The sequence below is a fragment of the Andrographis paniculata genome, unplaced genomic scaffold (assembly GCF_009805555.1).
Source record: "Andrographis paniculata isolate CXL003 unplaced genomic scaffold, ASM980555v1 Contig71END, whole genome shotgun sequence".
Taxonomy (NCBI): domain Eukaryota; kingdom Viridiplantae; phylum Streptophyta; class Magnoliopsida; order Lamiales; family Acanthaceae; genus Andrographis; species Andrographis paniculata.
In genome coordinates this window covers 3,990,704-4,014,023 of record NW_026137608.1, presented here as the reverse complement: position 1 = coordinate 4,014,023, position 23,320 = coordinate 3,990,704, and the positions used below count along the sequence as shown (strand labels likewise).

General features: G+C 30.7%; 2 protein-coding genes across 3 annotated transcripts; one reads left to right on the top strand and one right to left on the bottom strand.

The window, feature by feature from the left end:
- Positions 1-3,511: 3,511 nt before the first annotated feature.
- On the top strand, positions 3,512-10,495 carry LOC127264908 (uncharacterized). Its single transcript, XM_051294500.1, has 10 exons — positions 3,512-3,638; positions 4,322-4,378; positions 4,456-4,523; positions 8,644-8,851; positions 8,919-9,013; positions 9,294-9,369; positions 9,469-9,528; positions 9,612-9,662; positions 9,742-9,820; positions 10,173-10,495. The coding sequence occupies exons 1-10, from the start codon at positions 3,558-3,560 to the stop codon at positions 10,256-10,258; spliced, it is 861 nt and encodes a 286-aa protein (XP_051150457.1). The 5' UTR covers positions 3,512-3,557; the 3' UTR covers positions 10,259-10,495.
- A 9,698-nt stretch (positions 10,496-20,193) lies between these two features.
- Positions 20,194-23,062, bottom strand: LOC127264950 (organic cation/carnitine transporter 7-like). 2 transcript variants are annotated; one of them, XM_051294563.1, is made up of 6 exons: positions 22,851-23,062; positions 22,170-22,585; positions 21,693-21,930; positions 21,087-21,597; positions 20,810-21,012; positions 20,194-20,730 (listed from the first exon to the last, which is right to left on the bottom strand). In XM_051294563.1, exons 2-6 carry the CDS (start codon positions 22,436-22,438, stop codon positions 20,500-20,502), a joined length of 1,452 nt encoding a protein of 483 aa, XP_051150520.1. In that variant the 5' UTR covers positions 22,439-22,585; positions 22,851-23,062; the 3' UTR covers positions 20,194-20,499. The 2 variants fall into 2 exon arrangements, with proteins under 2 accessions (XP_051150520.1, XP_051150521.1); XM_051294564.1 differs by having other exon boundaries at positions 22,170-22,477.
- Between the last annotated feature and the right edge of the window lie 258 nt (positions 23,063-23,320).

Genomic DNA, 23,320 nt, shown 5'->3' with positions numbered 1-23,320 from the left:
ATACTAAAAAAATTGTGAGAATAAATTTGGGGGACGGAGGAAATATAATTTATTTAGTTTTTAAAAATTTTTAACCAATAATATAAAATGATAAGAATAATATAAAACACAATGTATTCCTGAAACTAAATTTATAATTTTAGGATAAAATTAAATAATTTAATAGAAAATAAAAAAATATCTCAAGATATATATGTATACTGAGTCCGACTTTTTCAATTTTTTATAATAAGTATTTAAAGTTTTTTTTAAAATTTTTGACTTTGATATAAATCATTTTGTATTTTTTATTATTATTTTTTAGGAATCGTAATTGAAAATTGATGTTTGAAGAACATAGCGATTATGTCATGATAATACCATAATTAAATTTTAATATATTGTTATATTATTGTATTGCTATAATTAGAATGAAAAACGTATAAACTAAATTATATTACTATAATTAATATTAAATTATTAAGGGTATATTTGGCAAGAAAAAATGACCATATCATATAATCAAACAAAATAAATATATGATTCGTTTAACAATTAATTGGTAGGTGATTCAATTAGCTGATTCAATTAGGTGGTTTGATTAGCTGATATTAAAGTGTTTGGTAAAACAACTGTTTGACATTAGTTATTTATACATAAAATGACTATTAAGGATATTGATATGTTATTTTTTAAAATATTTAATTTTGTTCATTTTTGTTTGAAAATTATGAGAATTTTCGTTATTACTTATTGAAAATTATAAAAATATTATAAAATATTTATTTTTATTTTTATTTATTTAGATTTGAAAAAATTATTTTTATTAAAAAATAATAATTTTTTATTGAAATGATGTTAAATATAAAATAATAAATCTTTCATTTATATATATTTATTATGTTAATTATTGTTTTAATATATATATATAAATAAATTAATAATTTTTTTAATTGATCTAGTTTTAAATATTTATATATTTATTATGGTAATTATTGTTTTAATATATATAAATAAATTAATAATTTTTTTAATTGATTTAGTTTTAAATATTTATATATTTTACAAATAAAATAATTTATATGTAATAATTAATAATAGTAATTATTTTAAATTTACAAAAATAAAAATATAATTTAATAAATTAAATATATTAAAATAATTAATAAATAGTGCTATAAAAATATATTTATATGTATAAAATAAATAATAAGTTTTAAGGATAAATAAAGAATAACCAAAATTAAAATGAAAAAACTCTTTCAAAACGTTGGGTAGATAAGTTTTTCAGACATTAGCTTTTTGGGTCTAAAAAGCTCTTTAAAAAAGCTAATTTACCAAATACCTAAATTAGCTTTTTGACTGATCAAACAGCTAAAAGTTGTTCAATAAGTTAAAAGCTCTTAAAAAAAGCTATTTCCCAAACACCCTCGTAATAGAACTTTATTTAATATTTAATCACACAAACTATACTGTTCATCTAACTTTTTGTATGTTAATTGCGCATATTGACTATAAATTTGCATAGTTTCTATTGATTTTTAGTCGAATTGGATTTTTTTGTTATGAATGAAAGAGATTGAAGATATTTACAAAAAAAATTTTAGATTATTGCTTTGATCTAAGCATGTCCATGCCGAGAAAGAGTTTTGATAAATCAATACTTGAATAATAAAATTGAAATTTTGCATCAAGAAGAATTTGTGGAGCAATAAAATAATAAAATATTAAAGCTTAATTCTAGGTCTCGACGTATTTGACATCACGAAAAGAGAAAGAATTCAAAAAGTCATCTCGGAGAATAAACAAAAAGCGGAGTGATCAAAAAAATAGCTGGTCAATCCAGCGTCATTATCTGTCAAGCAGAATCATTTGTTTTGAATTTATAGTTATGTTTATTGGTTAGGTTTCTTATTATAGTATAAGGTTGGACTGAATTCTTGGATTATGGATTTGTGAGATAGTTTTGTTTTTAATCGAATATTTCAATTAATTGGTATTTGTGTCATTTCTGTGTACCGTATTCACAATCATTAGATGCGATTTATTATTGTGGCCAAGTTTTAAGTATGTCTATTGATTGTGTGCTAATTGAATAACTACATTTGTAATTGTGTATATATTCAATAAAGTAGTAAATAGGTTACCGCACTTAGCCTAGGAGTTGCACGACCGAATAGAATATCTTTCATAATTGATTTGATATTCGAATTGAGTTTTTCTTGTGCTATTTTCAATTGAACAATTTCTACTACGGTCGTACCTAGTTAGATAGTGGTCAATTGGTAGTACTTTGCCACAGATAAAGTTAGGAAAAATTGGGTGTTCGATCGTATCAAATACCTATAACCAATTTATCAATAGATTTATTAGTTTACTTAATTCAATGATCAAATCTATTACCTGATTTTTCATACAATCCTTGGATTAGAGGTTTTACTTCTTGATAAATTATTTTATTTATTTTCTTGATTACTTGATTTTCTTTAGTCTAATTGAATTCTCTTAGTATAGTTCTAAAATTCCTCAAATTAAATAAATAATCAACTAAAGAAACACAAGACTGCGGATAAACCATGTTTTCATTATTCTACAATTTATTAAAAAATTGCTGATTACCATTCAGACCGTCCATTTAAATATATTCATTTTTAATAATTTTCTTTTTTATCTTCTATTTTTTTTATAAAAAAATTGGTTTTTAGAAAATAATTAATTTCGATTTTGATTTTATTTAAATATATATTTATTATGTATTTATAGTATAAAAATGAAATAAATAATACTCCCTCCATCCCATGTATTTTGGGCACGTAGATACAAGAATTTATGCAGATATAATTAGTAAGTAATTAAAAAGTGTATTAGTAAAAATAATTATCATTTAGTAAAAATAATTATAGATTAAGATATAACTAAATAGTTTAATTAAGATTAAAAAAATTATAAAATTTAAAATTTAAAATGTGATTAAAGTGTATAATCATATTTCAAAAAATAAAAAAACAAATGATGTGAAACAAGAAAAAAATAGAAAATATTAGCAAATTACTGAGGACTGAGGGAATAATTAATTAAAATTTAAATTACTAAAATAAATAAATTTAATAATAATTAAATTAAATTTTAATTCAAATTAAATAAAAATAAGTTATAAAAAATATTGATTTATTAAATAATAAATTAGCTTAAATTAAATATGATTATATAATAGAAAATTACTATAATATTTAATATATAAATTTAAAAAATAATGATTTATTTTTATTAATATTAATATTAATATTATCTTTATTTTTATAAAAATTTAATACTTCTATATGAAATGTTTAACTACAAATATATTATTATCATAAAATACTCCACAGCCCGCACGGTAGCAATAGGTTTCTCCTCTTTATTCTTCTTCTTCCCTAATTCTTTAATTAAATAAAAATTAAAGGTCGAACCCGGTTCAACCGTAACCACCGGTTCGAAAAAACCGGAAAGCCTGCGGTTCGAACCGACGGTTCCGAAGGCAACTCTACCTGCAGATTCCTTCTCCTGCCCGATGAAATTTAGGTTGCAATCATCTGCAAATGTCGATGGAGCCACCGCCCTTTGAGGAAGCCTCGCGTTGTGATGTCTGTAAGTGCAGCTTCTCCACCTTCCGCCGCCGGGTAAATTATCTAAATTCTGATTCACAATTGAGTTGAATTCAATTATCTTGATTTGTCGATATTTGGTGGGCTTCTTCACTAGCTTTTAGATTATGATCTAGTTCTAGAAGTAGCTGATCCCTTCAACTTTGGAGTAAGATAAATGTGGAGTTGTAGCATGATTTTGGTCTTGTGGAGAGGTGGGATTGATCGCATGGCACGGTGATCGGTTAAAATTTTTTGGCGGAATAGTCTACCCGATTGTGAAAAAAAATGCATGAATTTTAGAGTCATCTGTAGATGTTACATCCAAATTTATTTGCTTTAATACCGTAAATCATTCAAGATAATGTTCCGAAGCTTCTTTAATGGTTAGATCCATCAATTGTTGTATTAATCTGAACATTGTCCGTTAAGCATGTCCTTCAATTCTTGAAACCTTTATTACTTATAATAAAGTTTTTCTTTATTGTCTATTGTATTTCTGATGCTTAAGCTGATTCATTGTTTCATCCTGCATGATTGAGTGATGATTAGTATAATTTTTACAGACATATTAGGTTCAGTGTTTAGTAATTTTCAATATTAAGCTTTTGTATATGACTTCGCTGACTAAGTTATTTTCTATTGGGATCTATTCAATTTTAATTTCATTCTCAATGTGTATATTTTATGTTGGACTTTATATTGCATGTAATTTGCAGCATCATTGCCGTTGTTGTGGACGGACTTTATGCGCTGAACATTCATCTGATCAAATGGTATGTGCTTTAATGAACAGATTTCTAACTTTTCCGCAAGCATATGAACTATTGCTAATCTCTTTCCGTTTCTTCAGGCCTTGCCACAGTTTGGTATTCACTCGAATGTCCGAGTTTGTGCTGATTGCTTTAACAATGGCTCAAGGTAACGTGTTTTATTGACTTTTACAGATCCTCAAGGTCAGCACACTTTTTAAAAGAAATACTAATAAGATGTTTTTATTTTACCAGAGGGATTTGAATTAGTTCCTTCCAACTTTTCTTTTTCTCTTAATAAATTTTTTCTATTGGTTTTCAAGTTTTATCTATAGATTGGAAGTTCCAAGTAATGATTTTTAAAAATGATTTTCTACTTTGTTTATGAGTGCAAACTATTCACTGACTCCGGGTAAGTCAATATTTATATAGCATATGAAGTAACTTCTTTGTATATACTTTGTTATGTTTGTCATTACTATATAATTCGTGTAATAGTTAAGATGTCAATATAGGTCTCGACACAGTTGATGTAGGCCTTATATATATAAAGTTATCACACCCTCTTTTTAGTTTAATCTGGCATAAAATTGGATGGTTACCAACAGGAGTTTGTATCTTTTCTTTCCTTCCAAAACTCTGCCAATCTGTTTAATTCAAATTTCATCCTTCAATCTTTTATTTTCAATCACACAAGTTAGCTGACAAACTATGCCCTGTGGCTGGTACAAGTTCGAGTTCTTAATGGCACTTCAAGTTGTCTTTTGTGTGACCATGATGAATACCTAAGTTGGTTTCAACTTGACCAACTCCTTAAAATTCTTTGCATCAAGAAATTTGATGGATGTTGCTAATTGAAAAATGAGTTTTTAAGGGGTGATCTCGTCCCAAGTCTAAGTCGACTTCTTACTAATTTCTGAATGCCCTTTCTACACCCTATTAGACTCATTTTTGGGTGATTTTTTAAGGAAGATCAAACACTTAAGTAATGCAGAAATAAATGCTGCTTAATAACTAATGTGCACACGTATAGATACATGTTATTAGTGATAGGGCAAAAATAGGGGGGAAGGACTAAGGAAATCACGATGCAAATAAGACATGAAATAGAAAAAAAAAGAGAGGAAACAATGGAAGGTCAGGCCTTATCTCTTTTATAAAAAAACTTCATAAGTTTGTGCATAAATATATATATATATATATATTGGAAAGTAAAATTTATTTTATTCATATAAGAAGAGATACCTAAGGTTATACAGAAAAGTTTCTAGATGAGAGATAAGAGTACCCACAACCAGATAGATAATTAACATTGCCTCTAGCATTGATCTCAGGAAAATACTCAGCCAAATCATTCATACTTGGGATATTCTGAAAGATAATGAGAAGGGAACTTTAAAGTAGAAAACCAAAGCTTATTTATATCAAAGTTTAGAGATCACGGAGGTGTAGAACCAAGGGTCCAACCCAGAGCATTTCTGGAGTTGCATTCAAACACAATATTTGTAAGGGGGGTGGGGGGGGGGGGGTGTATTAGCATTGGAGAACTACCTCAAGAGTGTGCACCACGGAAACAATTCTGCCACATTAAATCCTTGATGCCATTCTATTTGGAAAGGATAAAAAGGATGTGACTGTGGTGATCTCTAGTGACTGCTTGAATTCAGATTGGGGGTTTACCATATGCTGAGTCATCTGTGCTGCTCTTTCACCAAGGAAGATCCAAAGATTTCCAAGAAATTGCTAGCTTTGTCTTTGGTGTGTTTATGATGATACTTGTTGGTGATGGCTTTAAGATTGTTTACCAGAAAGGCCAAGGGAAGATTCATGTTGGTAATATGAGCTTTGCACTATTTACTGAGAGATGGACTCATAGAATGACCCAATCGATAGTGAGGATTGCAATTTAAAAAACAGCATTTCTAGATTGCTTAGTGAAGGTGACAAAGAGGGCAAAAGAACACATGAGGTTGGGCATTCTTGACTTTGTGGGGGTGTTACACCTTGGAAGACTAAATAACCTGGCAACCGTGGCCATTGTTGATACTAATTTGAGTCAAGTACCCAATGAAAGAAATTGAAAGAAAGGATTTTCTTATAATTTTGTTTCCATATATAATTAATTATATGATATTTACTCTTGCTTAAATATTTTAATATGTTTAGCTAAAGTCAACAAAGAACAACAAAATGGATCCTTAGTCAGCTATATTTATATGTGTGTATATATTGCCTAATCATTATAATAAAATAATTCAACCATGACTTTTTGTATTGTTTAGCGTAGTGTTTGTGTATATATATACTTATATACTATATATGTATAAATTTCTTTAGGAAAACCAATAAACGAAATAATTAGCTATCTCCATCCCCTGTAAGCTTGGCATTAATAGTTCAGATGCCATAAATGTGACATAACAATAAGAATTCTAAAATAATAATACTCACTATACCTACACATTTGATATTGTTAAGATATATTTTAGATAGTTATCGAACATGCCTATAAATAGAGCTATATACTGGTAGTAGAATTCTAAAATAATAATACTCACTATACCTACACATTTGACAATATATTGTTAATGATTAACTCAAAAATTTCTCCCAAAATGTAACATTATATTAGAGCTATATTTTCTCCGGATACATTCCTTTAACCCGACGTGTACTTGAATGACCTCCCGAATTTGAGATTCTCTACCACTACAAAAATATCAAAGCCACACTTAAATATATTGAATCCATTCTGATCAAGTCTGTTAGTCACTTTTCCAATGCATCCAACTTACTCCGCCACTGTGTTCCTGACTCTGAGACAACACTTGTCATCAAAAGAAGCGCAAGCAAGCTAGCTGTGCTGGTCAATGATTGGTCAACAGACGGTCAACATTTTTTTGTTCCTGACTCCGGCCGCCCTTGGAGGTGCATCCGGTGTTCAATTGCTAAAATTTTCTTACAACAATATACTGAGAATATTTCCAACCACACCCACCATCGAGCTGTCATGTATCCTTTGAGTATTCTGCTTTCTAATGGTTTGGCTTCACTCTCCAACTTCCTGAATCCAGTGTAGTTCATCCTGTATTCCATGTCTTGCACCTCAACAAGGTCATCAGGGATCTCTGCTTGAGCCTGAGGTGATTCTGGCCTGCTGCCTGCTGCCTGCTGCCAGTACATACAACCAACAAGTCCTGGTTCAATGGCGGGGGCTTACGTGAGACAATGCCTACTTGGATGAATCATGAATGCTGATGACATTGACCAGGAATTCCTGGAGTTCTGCCTTGAGGACAGGGCCCTTTTTGGAGTGGATGGGATTTAATATGGACCAGCATGAGCCACCACTTTTGGGTCCATTCCAGATAGGCAAAGCATGGCCCACCTTACGCGGGCCTTGTTGTTGCCCAGACTTGAGTTTCGTTTGCATGTTTAGGTAATTATTGCTTAATGGTCTTAGGCTTGTAACTAAGGAATATAATCAGTAGCTCATAGTAGGGAACATCAAGGTGGTTTCTGCACTAGAATTACAGCTTAGGCTGGGACAAAATAGTGGTTCCTGTAGAACTTTGATTCGTCAATTGAATGAAGTTCTCTCATTTCTTTCAGTGGGCATCACATCAAAAGCCTCAAATTCAGTCTAGTTTCCTGAGGCTTTTCATCAACTAAATGGCATTGACTATTAAAAAACGTTCAGTCATATGTAAATTCTGCAACGATTGTTTGCAATCTGTTTATTGCTGTTTCTAATTTTGGGTTAATTGGTGGCTCAAGGTAAATAATGCCTTTCCCTAGTGTTCTTGATTGTGATATGTGCATGGCATAGCCCATTGGTATATATTTACAAATCTTCGAACCTACAAATCCCTGAATGAATGTTCAAGTCGACTCTTATGAGCTGGGTTTCAATGCATGTTTACTTTTCTTCTAGCACATGGATCTATTTCTGCTATATTATATCTTACTTTATTCTTCCCCTCATATCCTTCCAGTCTTCATCTTTAAATGACATCATTGTCACTGAACCTCCTTACTCAGAGTGTTAAATTACTGAATTTCATGAGTGTAGTTTGTTCTCTGTAAGAATTTTTAACTCTTGATGTTCTTGCTATCTTCTTGACCTTGCCTATGTATTCTACTACCGGTTGCCTCGTGATATAACCATTGTATGTAGAGAATGTTCTATTTATACTCTTTTAGTGAGTTGTAACCGGTATCACTGCATGACATGAAGCTTGTCTTGATTCTTTTTTAAGTATGTTAACTTGTTTAAAATTTTTTCTTAGATTTAACAAGGATGGTTTCCCAGCTACTCCCACTGAAGTTAACGTGGCTTCAGATTCGATCTCAAGATTAGATTTAAATAGAGTTTCAGATACCAAAACCAATATCAGTGCCGACAATAATTACTCTTCCGGCGTTTCAGAATGCAAGTGTGGGATGCCTTTGTGCATTTGTGAAGCACCTGCTCCTAAGGAAGCTGTGTTACAACAGGCAAGATCTGTTTTTATTAACCAAATAACCTTTTCTGAAATTTATAGTCAAGAAATTTTTATTGCAGCCGCTAACAACTCCCTACAACCCACTTCACTCATCAAAAGTGAAAAAGGCGGAGCCATCTAAGAGTAAAGGTTCTACATCAAACAGCAGGCAAAGGTATGCACATGTGATGATTTCAAGTTGGCACCAATTATCACTTCATTGTCTCTATCCAAGTCAACGCCCAATTCTAAAGAAAGTAGTGACTAATGTGTGAAAGATTCCCTAAATTTAATCACTTTGAGAAGGTATTTATCTAGCAAACCTTTGTGTGACTTTGTATCTATCTATATGGAAGCACTGCAGTAATAACTCTCAGTCGAATCATATATCAATTTTTCTAGTTATCTTTGCTAGGCTTCCTCTGTCAAGTGTTGCATTATGAATTCTTATGCAGTACACTTACCAATCCCGGCCTAGCCGTCAACAGTTCCATAAAAATCTCATCCATTGATTATGAAGTTACTGGAGAGGTATATAAAGCTCAACATGTTTCTTTTGGGAAAATCAACTACGAAGTGTCATTTTATTCCTGTTACATCATTATCTACCATTTTCTGCATAATAAATAGGGTTTAAGAGAAGCAATAAAAAATGGTGATGTGGCTGCTGCTAAGAAGCTTTTGAGTCAGGTACCCCCCTTTTGCTTCTTTTTCATTTTATATTTAACCTTGGGGTGAGTTCCGGACTAATATTGAAATATTGATGTGTTTAGGGAGTGGATGCAAATTACTGTGACAAGCAAGGCTCCTCATTATTGCATTTGGTATCCATTGTCGCACTCCTCTAAGAATCCTGATTCACATCATTTTATTTCATCATTTTTTGACTTGATATCAATGCAGGCTGCAGTTTTCAACCAAACTGAGATAGTCTTTTCTCTAATGGACAATGGAGCAAGTTTGGATTGCAAGAATGCACAAGGTGATTGATTTCAGCACTCTCTTTCTTTTCCATTGTATACTTTAGTGGAAGAATAATCTTTGGAGCCGAATGATACACAGAATACTAGTCCATAACTTGAAAGGAAATGGTAATGGTGACTGTAACTATGCATTCGTCTCTCTGGGTGCACATCAATTTCAGGGTTCATCAAACTATTAAAATTTTGATTTCACGGTCATGAATCTAGTGTAATGTGGAACTTCAGATATCGCTGGATACTGTTTGTTTGGTCCTACATTTATTATTTAGGGAGATGTCAATGTTTTCGCTTAGTGACCTAAGAGCTGGATGTGGTGTATTTCGCCGACATTTTCCTTCCTGTCTTATTCAGGTGAGACACCTCTTGATTGCGCCCCTGCTATGCTGCAGTACAAGATCAAAGAGAAGATGGGTGGAAATGTGCAATTCGATTCCTAACATGCTGTGCATTGATGTTTCTTCATTAAACTGTATACATTCAGTATGCTTCCATCTGTAATTAGTGGCTATGTTACAACTATACTGTCAAGATTGAATGTTGAATCGTATTACAATTTATGTTCTCGTCTTTTTGATATAGCTAGTTAGGTGGTGAGGTTTTCTGTAAGATGCTGACTTTCATGTGCCAAACAGATATGGTTCAGAGCTAATGGCACCTTCATTATAATATCTAAAGTAGTCGCTTGCTTTTATCTTATTTGGCAATTCCGTTTGTTTCTAGATATTTCATGCTTGATTTGTAGACAAGGGGAATTAATAATTTCTCTCTTATTAAGTGTACTATAGCCCAGCAAGAAGTGTAGGCTGTTACCTAGGGTATTAAATCGATACAATAGTCAATATAAATTTTGGCGGTGGTGTATAAATCCCACCTTCTTGGCTGTGTCTTGCTTATCTGTCTTTTTGCATGCATGTTCTTTAGGTGGATAAGGTGTAACGACAACCATTCTTCATGTGCGGATGCATACCTACATTTGGCTTAGTACGGAATAGAATAGTATTTTACCGAATTTTTAGATTTGTGTGTCGTCATTATAGCGTCTACCTAATGCACATAGGGTATTCTTTGCCTGAGGAAAGGAGGTGGCTCGATGAACATAATCTGTCGTTATTGATAACTTGCGAGATGAACACGGTAGGTACCTGGTGGGTGTGATGGATAGCATTTTGAACATGATTAAATTTCTGTATGTATAATTAAATTTCTTGCTTATGATAATTCTGTATGTATAATTAAATTTCTCGTATTGTTGTGAACATGATATGATGGTTTGGCTGCTGTCCTTATTTGATTCTTGATCTCGAGATTTAACCATTTTGTAGCTTCCCACCATTTTTGGTTCTTATAGAGTTTCATTACCCTATAAACTATAACGACAAACACATTATTTACCAAAACGCTACGAATTTTGTATCATTAGGTTGGATCATATTCTAGTGATATTATCAAGCTTACTTTTCAAATATCCTATTTGCTATATTTCGCGTTATTGTGTATGATTAGATGAGATTATTTGACTGTTGTGCTCCGTGAAATTACCAAGCAAACGAATTTTGTATCATTGTGTCTGTGTTATATAGAAATATGGTACAACACTCTATCACCCAAATAATATAAAAAGTTCAACAAATGAAGTGCTTGAAAAACATATTACAAAAACAAGAAAGAACAAGAGAAAAGACTAAGAGTAAAAGAAAATAAATGGGGCAAAATATTTGGTGTGATGATCCTTAAATCCCTCTCCAAATGTCTTTTTCCATTTTTCTTTTAACACATCTTCTCATTAAACTTCTGTAAGTATTGCTTAATTCATTTCATAAGTATTTAATTTCTTCATAAGTTTTGTTATTATTATTTTTTTTTCTTTTCAATGCTATGAAAGACCTGAACTCTTTCACCTCCCACATTGTTTCCTTCATCAAGAATCTTCAATAACACTTCACTAATCCATTGATTATTAAAAGCTTTCAAAACCCTTCATTGAAGATCATAATTCTCATTAAGTAGTTTACTTACTAATCTCACTAAAATGTCTTCTCTTGTTGTGCTTTCATGTGCTTTTATTTAGATAGGTATTTTAGTTAATATACTTGTTAGAAATATATTTTAGATAGATATTTTAGTTGATATTATTTAGATTTGTTTGTTATCATATAATCGTATTTATTATATTAGGTTGTTATTATGGTACTAGATTTTGTTATTATTATTTGGCTTTATCCTTTTGTATAAGGTTTATAAATAAATTTTAATTTTATTATCAATAAATTTCAATAATTTCTCTTAAAATTTTTTTACAAGTACCAGAGCCTAATTTTTCTCTTGGAATAGATACAATCTACTAATTCACGTTTTCTTAAGGTATATCTCGTAATTAGTGACGGAACTAGCTTTCAACCTCCGGGAGACAAAATATTTGTAAAATTTTTTAATATTTAATAAATAATTAATTAATAAAATTAAATATATATAATAAATAATAAAATAATTTTACCTTCAACAAAAGTTTAACATCATAAATCGAAAATATTAAGTAGAAGGCAATTTATATTTTCGATGCCTCATACTCTGAAATTGCCTCGTAATGACTTCATTTTCAATTTTCACAAAAAAATTCTTTCTCAATGTAACATACCAAACAATCTGTCAAAAATTCATCTCCTATTTTGTTGCGCAAGTCATTCTTAATGAGTTTCATCGTGAAGAATGATCTTTCAACTGTAGCTATCGTAACAGGTAAGATCAATGTCAACTCAATAAATCGATACACTAACCTATAAGTTGTAAGTCATTCCATAGCCACCATAATTTTTGCCAAATCTTCAATATTTTCCATTCCCAAGAAAAGTGGAAATGATTTAACAAATGTAAAGAACATTGAATTGTTCTTCCCATTTGAATTTTCTCTTGAATTGAAATTATCCGAATATAATTTAGTCAACCGAAGTATCGCTTTTGATCAAAATTTGAAAATGAGTCTTTAGGGCATAAGAATGCTATGCATATAAGCAATTTTGAACTTGACTCCGTAAAGCGAGTATTCATCTATTGGATGAGATGATCAACAATCTATCGTGATGAAAAGTAAACAATGATTCACAGAAAAATAAATAAAGACATATATGCTAATATCAAATAAAGGGGAAAAAATACCTCCAAAAATATATCAACATAAAAATAGATTGTCATCAACTGTTTTACCTCTTAATTCGAGCCGGGCTAGACATCTTCCATAGTAGGCACACAAATATTATGTTTCGAACAAAATATAGTGACTTTTTCAAGCAACTCACTCCAAGAATAACTATTCCTATAATTTTATAAATCATTCTTCACACCTTCCATAAGAACCAAAACATTTCTTATGTTTTGATTCTTTTGTTAAAAACTCTTTGCTAACATATTTGTTTCTTACAACAATTGCATCACTAAATGAGCAATGAATACAAAATCAAATGTTACCATTTTCTTAACCAAACTCAAAATGTTGGATTTACTTTTAAGATCAACTCCTCCATCATATATATATAACTTCAAGTACCTCAATCACTATATATCATATATCCAAAACTCTTGAAATTGTTTTCAAATGCGATCCCCAACGAGTATCCCCGATCGAGCTAAACTTTTTTCTTGATTTTTGCCCTTTCCAGTGTTAATCTCACAATATTTCATACAATCAACAAGTTTCTCATAATGCCTTTGTAAAAGATCATCATTTCTTTTATATGATGCCCCAACTACATTCACAATCATACTAAGATAATCGAAAAAACTACCGACTATTTCATTATTCTTTAAAGATGTCACAACCACTAATTAAAGTCGGTGAGAAAAATAATAAATATTAGTGTGATTGCTTATCTTCATCCAAATTTTTTCGCTTTAAACCATTAATCTCACAAATCATATATAAGGCTTCATCATAACCTTGACCTCAAACCTTAGACAACGAGAGTGCATGTTTTGCAAAAAGTTCATTAATTGTATTTTTCAACGAATGTGTAGAAGTATTAGTGATTTGCACCACTCCAAGAAATCGCTCTATCATCTCCCCACAATCATTAACATTTCTCAAAATTATAGACATTTGCTCTTTTATTGAACTATCTTGGGCTTAATCAATCAAAAGTGAAAAACATTTGCTACAAATCTCATTAACAATAGTTTGTCTTACCTATGTTGCATAAGTATTAGTAACTTTCTTTTGGATATTGGAAGAGGTCATTTGACTATTCTCCGGGATATTTAAGTTCATCAATGCATTTATTTGTGGATGCCGACGACACTCCCATTTCAAGAATTCAATAAAATTATCTATAAATAAATTAAGAATGAGAAATTTACAATATAATAATTAATATAAGAAATTATATAATTGTTGAGCCACAAAAAAAATTTAAAAATTAAGGTTTCAGCCCCTGGGCTCAGAAGATGAAAATAAGTGTCCGAATGCCTAGTCAATTGATGCGGGTTTGATGGGCCGATGGGCTGCCTGGTTCTTTTTGTTGGGCCATTGGGTGACGAAGTCAGGAGCTCAAGACTATTTGGACAGTGCGTCCGAAAACCCGTGAGCTGCACTAGCATAGTGAAGTGGTTGATTTTGGGGGGTTGAAGGTTCTGTTATAGTCCGGTAATCGAATCAAACCATCCAAAACGGATGTAGACGAGCTCGTATATAGTCGGATGCAAAGATGGAAAGAAGAAGTCGGAATACTTTTTCCAGAATAGAACTCTGCGACGTTGTTCTGGATTGTTTTTTTCTTTTACGTTGCTTAACTTCAGTATTATCCTGTTTAGTGTTTACAGATATGTAATCTAAGGCACAACTTATCAAGATCCATTTTTGAATTTTACTTTATTTTTATTGAATTTCATACAACAACAATAATAATTATTTACGTGAATGTATTGAATTATCCGGTTTGTCATATCCTCTACAAGCCAAACTTCCCTTCAAAAGGAACCAAACTACATCCACTATCATTGCTAATCTAGCTTGGTAATCAATCTCATCTTGTCTACTTTGTTGTCAGATGATATAATCAATATTTTGTCATTAACTTTTAAACTCAAGATATAGAACTTTTGTATAACGATGTATGTTACCTTGACCCCCTTAATGTCGCAAAATTTATCTTTACTTTATTTTTTTTTCTAATTTCTAAAACTAATTTATGTAAACACATAGTCTCCAAATTTACCATCTTTCGTAAACAAGTAACATACTTGACAAAATATTGCATCTTTAGCCACACAATATTCCAACCAATTAAATTCTTAAAACCACTATTTTCAAAATGATCTCATATCTCTACAAAAGTTAGTTTGTGGATAAATAAATTCATGCGTTTGACAAGAACCTTTTATCAAATAGCATCTTTTTAATTCATCTTTTATATTAACTGGATAACTTTCAATCAATTTTTGAATCCAAGATATCCAATAATATCATCATTTGACAACTCAACTCCTATTGAAAATTTGACAGTCTTTAACATTGCGAACTACATCATCACATGGAGTATTAATATTATCTGAGGAAGAAGATACACTCTTCAACCTTTTAGAAATCGGTTTAATATAGCTCTTTGTTCAAATAACCTACCACTAAAGTACAATAATTACAATATTAAAATATAAAAACTATAAATACAAAAAGTTCAATAAAAAAAATAAAAATCCACTTGTTGTTTCACTTTCAAGACATACAACAAAAATAATAAAAAATATAAAAATATAATCAACTAATTTTTTTACCTATCCAAAATTCCACTTGGTGGTTCTTCGATATGTTTAAGAAGATAAATAAAAGAGGCAAACATAATTGATTTAATTTGGATAAAAATAAGAAGAAAAAGACGTGATGTAAAAGGAAATTGAAGAAATAGGTATTGTTGCGCGGTGGTGGGGCTGGGAGGAGTTTTAGTTTAGGTTAATTATATATATATATATATATTAAATTTTAATTGACATAAATTAAAATAAAAAATCAGTAAAGAACAAAACGGCATAAGTCACTTTATCATTCATTGACTAGACTTGGAGTCAGTATCATAATTATAAATATATATTTTATTCTTTATAATGAAAAAAATAATATAAAATTTGGGGGTCAATTGAACCTACGTTTTTATTTGGGTCCGTCCTTACACGTAATGTAATTTTCTTTCAAATCTGAACCGTTATCGTATTCCCAATTTAGAAAACATTTGCACCAAATATTAGCATCATCGGAAACAATATGTATTAGTTACTAACTGTCAAAAAATTTGGTCAATGCTGCCGGTCAACATGGTTAACAATTTCATTGCCGTCGACTTTGGCTGCATGTGCAACTGCATTCGATGTCCAATTGCTAGAATTTTTCGGTAACAACATACTGAAATATTTTCAGCCTATCCATCAAGTTTTCAGTTTTGATTAAATTTTTAATTTGGTATTTAATTATTTATTCAAAGTTTTTGCCTATGAGAACTTAATTTCTCAGGATTTAGGGCTGCCGCAGCGACAGAAAATCGCCGGTGCCGCCGTGATAGAGGATTGCCGTCATCAGAAATACTATTTTGATGTTGTCGCAGCGACGGAAGATCGTTGCCACCGCCACCACAATAGAGGATCGTGGCTATTAAAAATCCTAATTTTTCCAAAACTTTAATTTATTAAAGTTTCCACCGTTGTGACATAGGATTGCATGCGCTAGCTTGCGACAAATGATTGATGCCACTAAAAAATTTAATTTGACCAAAACTCTAATTTATTAAGATTTAACGTCCTCATCACGACAGATAATCGATTTGAATTCTGATATTCAGTTATGAAGTCCGTCCACATTCAGCCACCTCATATTTCTTTTGTCAAACTCGAGTTGGCTTTTACATCACCAACTTGAGTTTGAGGCGCGGTGTTGAAATATATTTTGAATAGATTCTTAAGTTGATATTATTTAAATTTGTTAGTTATCATATAATCATATATATTAGATTAGGTTGTTATTATCTAGACAATTTAGCTTATCCTTTTGTATAAGGTGCATTAGTTTCATTATCAATAAATCTCAATAATTTTTCTTAGATTTTTTTTTATAAGAACCAATTTTCTTACACACATTTTCCATTGTTTTAGGCTAAACTCAACAATATCCCCCTTTCAAATACTCCATCCATCGTAAAAAAAATATGCAAATTTGATTGGACACGAATCTTTAAAAAAATAAATAGAAATAATTTTTTTTTCTTTTATAGTAAATTAAAAGAAAAAAAAAGTATTTTTTATTGAAAAAAAAATAAGAATATTTTTTTATGACAATTTAAAAGGAAAAAATAGATATAAATTTAGATTACAGATGAAATAGTTATATTTTCACCTTCCATTAAATTGTATGATATTTTTGTCAATTATTTTTAACGATGTCTCTTCGCATAGCCGATCATTATCTACATTATAACTAACAATGAAAAAACATTACAAAATCAATATTTTTTTAAGAAAAAATACCCTCAAATCGCTCGAGAATGGACTCACTCTTTGCTTCACATCTTCTAAATAAAGAGATTTAAGGCGTTTATCTCCCAAGGTAGTATCCCAACGGAATTAACTATAAAAAAATTTGACATTGATTTTAATTAAATTTATTTTCAAATAATTGATGAAATAATTTTTCGATATCTTGTTAATGAAACTTATAAAGAATATTTTTACTTGAAAATTAGAATTTCAAATGCACATGAGTAAATATGTCAATTCTCCACTAATAAAGTTAGATTTAGATGTTTATTTTGGTAGTCGTCAATACACATTTGACACGAATGCAAAGTTTGATATTTTAAGTCGGTGAAAAGAAGAATGAAAATTTTAAATATTGTCCAAAAAAGACAAATTTACTGACAATTCCATTAAATATGGTGGCTTCGAAGTTTAATTTTATATCAATTGACACAGTGAAAATATTACTTTGTGCTAATGATTAAATAAGAATTTTACATCTACTAACAAAAAGTAATACGACAAATATATTGAATTTTAATATTTATTTATATATTTGTTTAACATAATTTTTTAATTTATAAGCTTAATCATATTAAAATCTTTTATAGAGTCTAATTAAGATGAAATTTTTTACTCCCTCCGTCCCACATAATTTGTCTCTATTTTATATTTTTGTCTGTCCACATAACTTGTCCTTTCATTTTTTTTTAGAAATATGATTATCCACTTTAATCACATTTTAAATTTTATAATTTTTTTAATCTTAATTAAACTATTTATTTAATCTTAATCTATAATTATTTTTACTAAATAATAATTACTTATGCAAATACATTTTTTAATTACCTACTAATTATATTTTATCTAAATTCTCATATTTAAAGTAATAGATCCAAAATATATGGGACTGGAGGGAGTATTAAAAAAAAAAAAAAGTTACTATTTTTTATTGAATTGAAAATATATATTAGTTCATGTACATTACCTTTTATTTTCTATTATATTTAACTTGTTTTACTTTTTAAATTTTAGTATTTAATTAATAACCTTCTTTAGAAATGCAAGTAGTTGAACTTGGAAGAAATAATGTCAAAATGTGTTATGGGTCTACTTGGATTTGGGTTAACAGAAGTAAAAAATGGAAGTAGAAGTTAAAAGTAAAAGTAATTTGATTGTGTTTGGATGTATTATTATAAAAATAGGTTTCTTAAGAGTTTCAAATAACATTTTTACTATTTTTGCCAGTTTTTTTCAAAAGTATCAATTTTTTATTTTAGTAAATATATCGTATATTAATACCAAAATATCTTTTTAACTTTTATTTTAATTTACAAACATACTATTATACATACAATTATTTTATACATAAAGTTAAATATGACAAAAATGTTAAAACTTCTTACATATTTCAACTAACAAGAAAATATTATTATATCTTAATCTACTACAAAATCTCAAGAGTATACATTCGAGTGGAACGATAGGAGTATATATTTTGACGTAATAAAATTAAAAATATTTTTGAACTGTCGTATTTATTGAAAGACTACTATTAGTATTTATTGAAAGACTACTATTAATGTAAATTTATTTTTCTACTAAATTTCATAATTTGTTTTAGAATTCTAGAAATATATTTTTAAAAAATTAGTTATCTAATATAATTATTAATATATAAAATAAATTCTTTATCTTAATTATATTTTTGAATTTTGAATTAAATATGATATATAAATTAAAAATAAAAATACAATTTATTTTTAGGTACATCGATGTTTGTAAAAACTCTTTAGCTTTAAAAATTACTTCTATTTTTAAACAAAAATCAATACAAACGGATATAAATTATTTTTTTTAAAAAATAAGAAGTCAAAGCCTATTAAAAAGCTAATCCAAATATATATACATAATAATTACTAATTTTTATAAAATTTGTATTTAATTGTGATTTCAAATTGAAATACATTATTTATCCAGCACAATTTTAATAAAAATACATTATTTTCTTATCACAAAATATTACATAAAAAAAACTATATAAACATAAATTCGAATCAATTTCAAATCGTAATCAAATAAATATTTGTATTATATTTGGTTATTTAACTATATGACGAGAGTGTTTGAATTAAGTTGTTGATGTTTGCATGTTTGTTTGCTTTGTATTTATTTAAAATGACTTGTATTAATTATGTTGCCAATATTTTTTTTCCAATTATTTGTGACTAATAAATATAATTTTTAATTTTTATAATTTTTTAAATTAAGCTAAATGAACCAAATTCAACCTCAAATAGACTTTTAATTTAGCTAAACAAGCCAAACCCTAGTTCTTAACAAAGCCAAATTCAAAATACAAATTTTAGCTCTTTTACAACAAACAAACAAACACAAACGTCACATTCAATTATTATTTCTTTAAATAAACATCAATATTGAAAAAAACAGATACAAGAATATATTATGCATATACCTCAAAATTAATTATCTTTGTATGTTTTCTTCTATTCTAAGAACAAGCATGGAATAAGCCACATTCAGAAATGTACTAAATTGTTTTCATCCAAATCTTGTTATTTAAATTTTCTCTCGTTTTTTTTTTTTTTAGTAAAAAAAATACCACTCTTTTAATTTATTTTTTTTACCCTAAAAAGTAAAAAATTATATTTTTACCTATTTATTTAAGATCCATACCCAGACAAATAAACACACAGTTGAATGACGAAAAGAATATGTACTACAACTGTAGTTCTAGTGGTTAAGCACTCCTTGACATGTTTGAAGTTATAATTCTAGTAAAATGTTCGTAAAAAGGAAAAAAGAAAAATTGTTTGAGGTTCAATTCTTGTAAAATGTTCGTAAAAAGAAATAATAATAAAAAAAATAAAAAAAAATCGAATCGATTTCAACAAACACTTATATAGTAGTAGTAGCAACTTCACAAACAAAATAAATGTAGCATTGTTCAATCAAATAAACAAGGTTTCAGCTACAGACTACCATCTCTGCAACGGAAAACTGTGCTCCACAGCACCATCCATAATATATAACATCAAAATAACTTCAAGAAATATATATATATACTGCTACACAGATATAATTGGCATATTTTTCATGCTACACAATAATCTTGAATGAAAATTGTGCCCATTATAAAAGAGGGGCACCTGAGGGGGCCTGAATCTTTGATTCATTGCTCGCTAGCGACGACATCGGCGAGTCCTCTCTTCCTCATCTCCAATGGGAAGAACATGACAAAGATTCCAGACAAGAATGTAACCACCCCAAAGAGGATTACAGACAGTGTTTGATGGCATCCCCTCACCAATCCTACAGCAACCAGAGGACACAACATTCCCCCGATTCTCCCAACTGCGCTAGAAATTCCGAAGCCTCTAGCCCTCACAGAGGTTGGATACACCTATAATCCCATTTCAATCAAATTTCTGATGCAAGAAGAGACACAACACAAGTGATTGATTGATTGCAGCCTCCCTTACCTCTGTTGAATAGACACATAATGTCTCGAATGCTGCTGAAAGGAACATTCGACTGCAGATTAGTAAAGATGTGGTCACTAGTCCACCTTGTGGCCACAGCAATGGTACCATGAAAATGAGGGATAGGACTGTAAGGACTTCCAAGCAAGGCTTGCGGCCTATTCTGTCGACAAGAATCACTGCAAGAAGCAGCCCAGGAAGTTCTGCAAGGACAATGTAGAATAATGTTAATGGAGAATAATGCGCATTTGGAATGGGGAGGGTGAAGGAGTGATACCTGCCGAGCAAGTGATGAAACCGTTGATGTAGATACCGGTGTCCATTGTGTTGAATATGGAAGGAGTTGACTGGCAATCGTTTTGCCTGCTGCTCAAAGCAGAGACCATCAATTGAATCCCATAGTATGCGAATGTGTAGGCGAAATTCAGACCCCACAAAAGGAGGGTGGTTACATATAAATCGGGTGCAAAGAGTTCACAAATAGATTTAAGGGATTTCTCTAAACTTCTTATCTTGCTGGTGCTTGAAGTGAGAAGTGTAGTTTGCTCCGAAGGGACTTTCTCTTCGTCCACCTGCACATTTTGATCAGCAATAAGATATCCATTTGGAAGCTCCTTACGGTTGATCCTAGCAACTTTTTCTAAAATTCTCATTGCGTCATTTGTCTTTCCGGCCGTGAATAGGTATCTGGGGGACTCGGGTGTGAAATTTGAAATGAGAAAGAGTGTCAAAGATGGGATAGATGAAAAACCAAGCAACCATCTCCAACCCAGTCTTGGCATTATAACCTGCAAGAAGATACTCAGAATTCTGGAATTAGAACCACAACTTAATCTGAAGTTTAAGGTAGAATGAGAAAATGGATCAAAGAATTTTGATTTACCCAAGCAAGTGAAGCCTCCAACATTTCTCCAAAGATCCAGGAACATGTCATAACAAGCATCCAAGTACCTCTGTTAGAACTCGGCAAGAACTCAAGAAACCAAGATAAAAACACATGCCCACCAGCAGCACCAAATCCCATGAAAAAGCGAAGAGCCGCCAATGTTTTATAATCAGGTGAAAAGGCACTCAAAAGGCCAGATCCAAACATTCCTAAGCTTACAAGTTGAATTGCTGTCCTGTTGGGGAAAACAACATTACTTCCTTATGTGATCCACAAACAAGGGACAATTCTCTCTTCTACTTCAACACCAAGAAAGCTAACAAAAAAATTGAAGAACGATTCTCTAAGGAGCTCTGGCAACATCGTGTTCCCTTACAACAACAAAAAGCTCTCCATGGCAAGGAAAACTTCGAAACAGCTAAAGCAGTAAACACCAAAACTGTTAATTAAGATTGGAAATCATGTAATTTGTACCTTCTGCCATAGGCGTCGGATATGAAGCCCCAAAAACATGCTCCGAAAAGCATTCCACCAAAAACAGTAGTCGAGAGAAGGCTCTCTGCAGTAGGCGACAGAGACCATTCCGTCGTCAGGGCTGGTCCTATGAAGGAGAGGAGACTGACTTCCACAGCTTCCGAAAACCAACCGATCCCCGCGAAAACTAGTGCAAGACCCTGGAATGTCCCGAACCCCACCGACGTAAGTGCTTCATCTAGCGTGTATCCAAGGCTATGATCCCTCATGACGCAGAGAACTCCCCTTTAGCCGTTTCCTGTGTATATCTGCCCAAGGAGATGATGAACACGGTAATTCCTAGTTGTTAAGAACAACAAATAATCGACAATCGAAGCAATTGTTCGTGCTTGTGCGAAATTGGCCCGCGCTTGCGTCTGTAAACCAAAATTTTACAAAAATAAATCAACAACAAAAAAAAAAAACCATTTTAAACTATTACTCCATATTTACACCCGCTATCAACAAATCAACATTTCCTATCTGTGTCCCCCTTTCATTAATGAAAAATATTCGCATTACTTGAAATAATCCGATCCGAATTCAAATCCAGATTAATCAATCCTAAATCAAATATATCCAGCGGAAGAAGAAGAAGAAGAAGGCGCACGCAAAGTTAGAGTAGAAATTTAACTAACAAACCTCCGAAGAAGCCGCGGAAGAAGAAGACGCCAATTTGACGACGACGATCAAGCTGTTCCGGGACGGAATCTGAGAAGAAAGAGGCGATGGGGATCGAAGAAAAGTACGATGAAGCCAGGGAAGAAGAATGCAGAGAAGGAATGGAGAGGAGAAGAGAAGAGAAGAGAAGAGAGGAAGACGAAGGGTGAGGAATTGAGGATTATACTGTAAATGTATTTTGTACGTATTTATATATTATTGTTTTTTTAATTTCTTATTTTTTTATTTTAAAAAAAATTATAATATTTTTTTTAATTTTTGTTACTATGATTGGGTGCACGACCACCACAAAATCTTGTGGCAAATGTTCACCGCACAAGTGTCACATTTCTAAAATATCTTCCCCAGGGGCTTTACTGTCTTTTCACATCCATCTATTTATCGCTTTTGCTTTTATGAGTTATTTTATTTGATATCTTTATTTCGCCCGT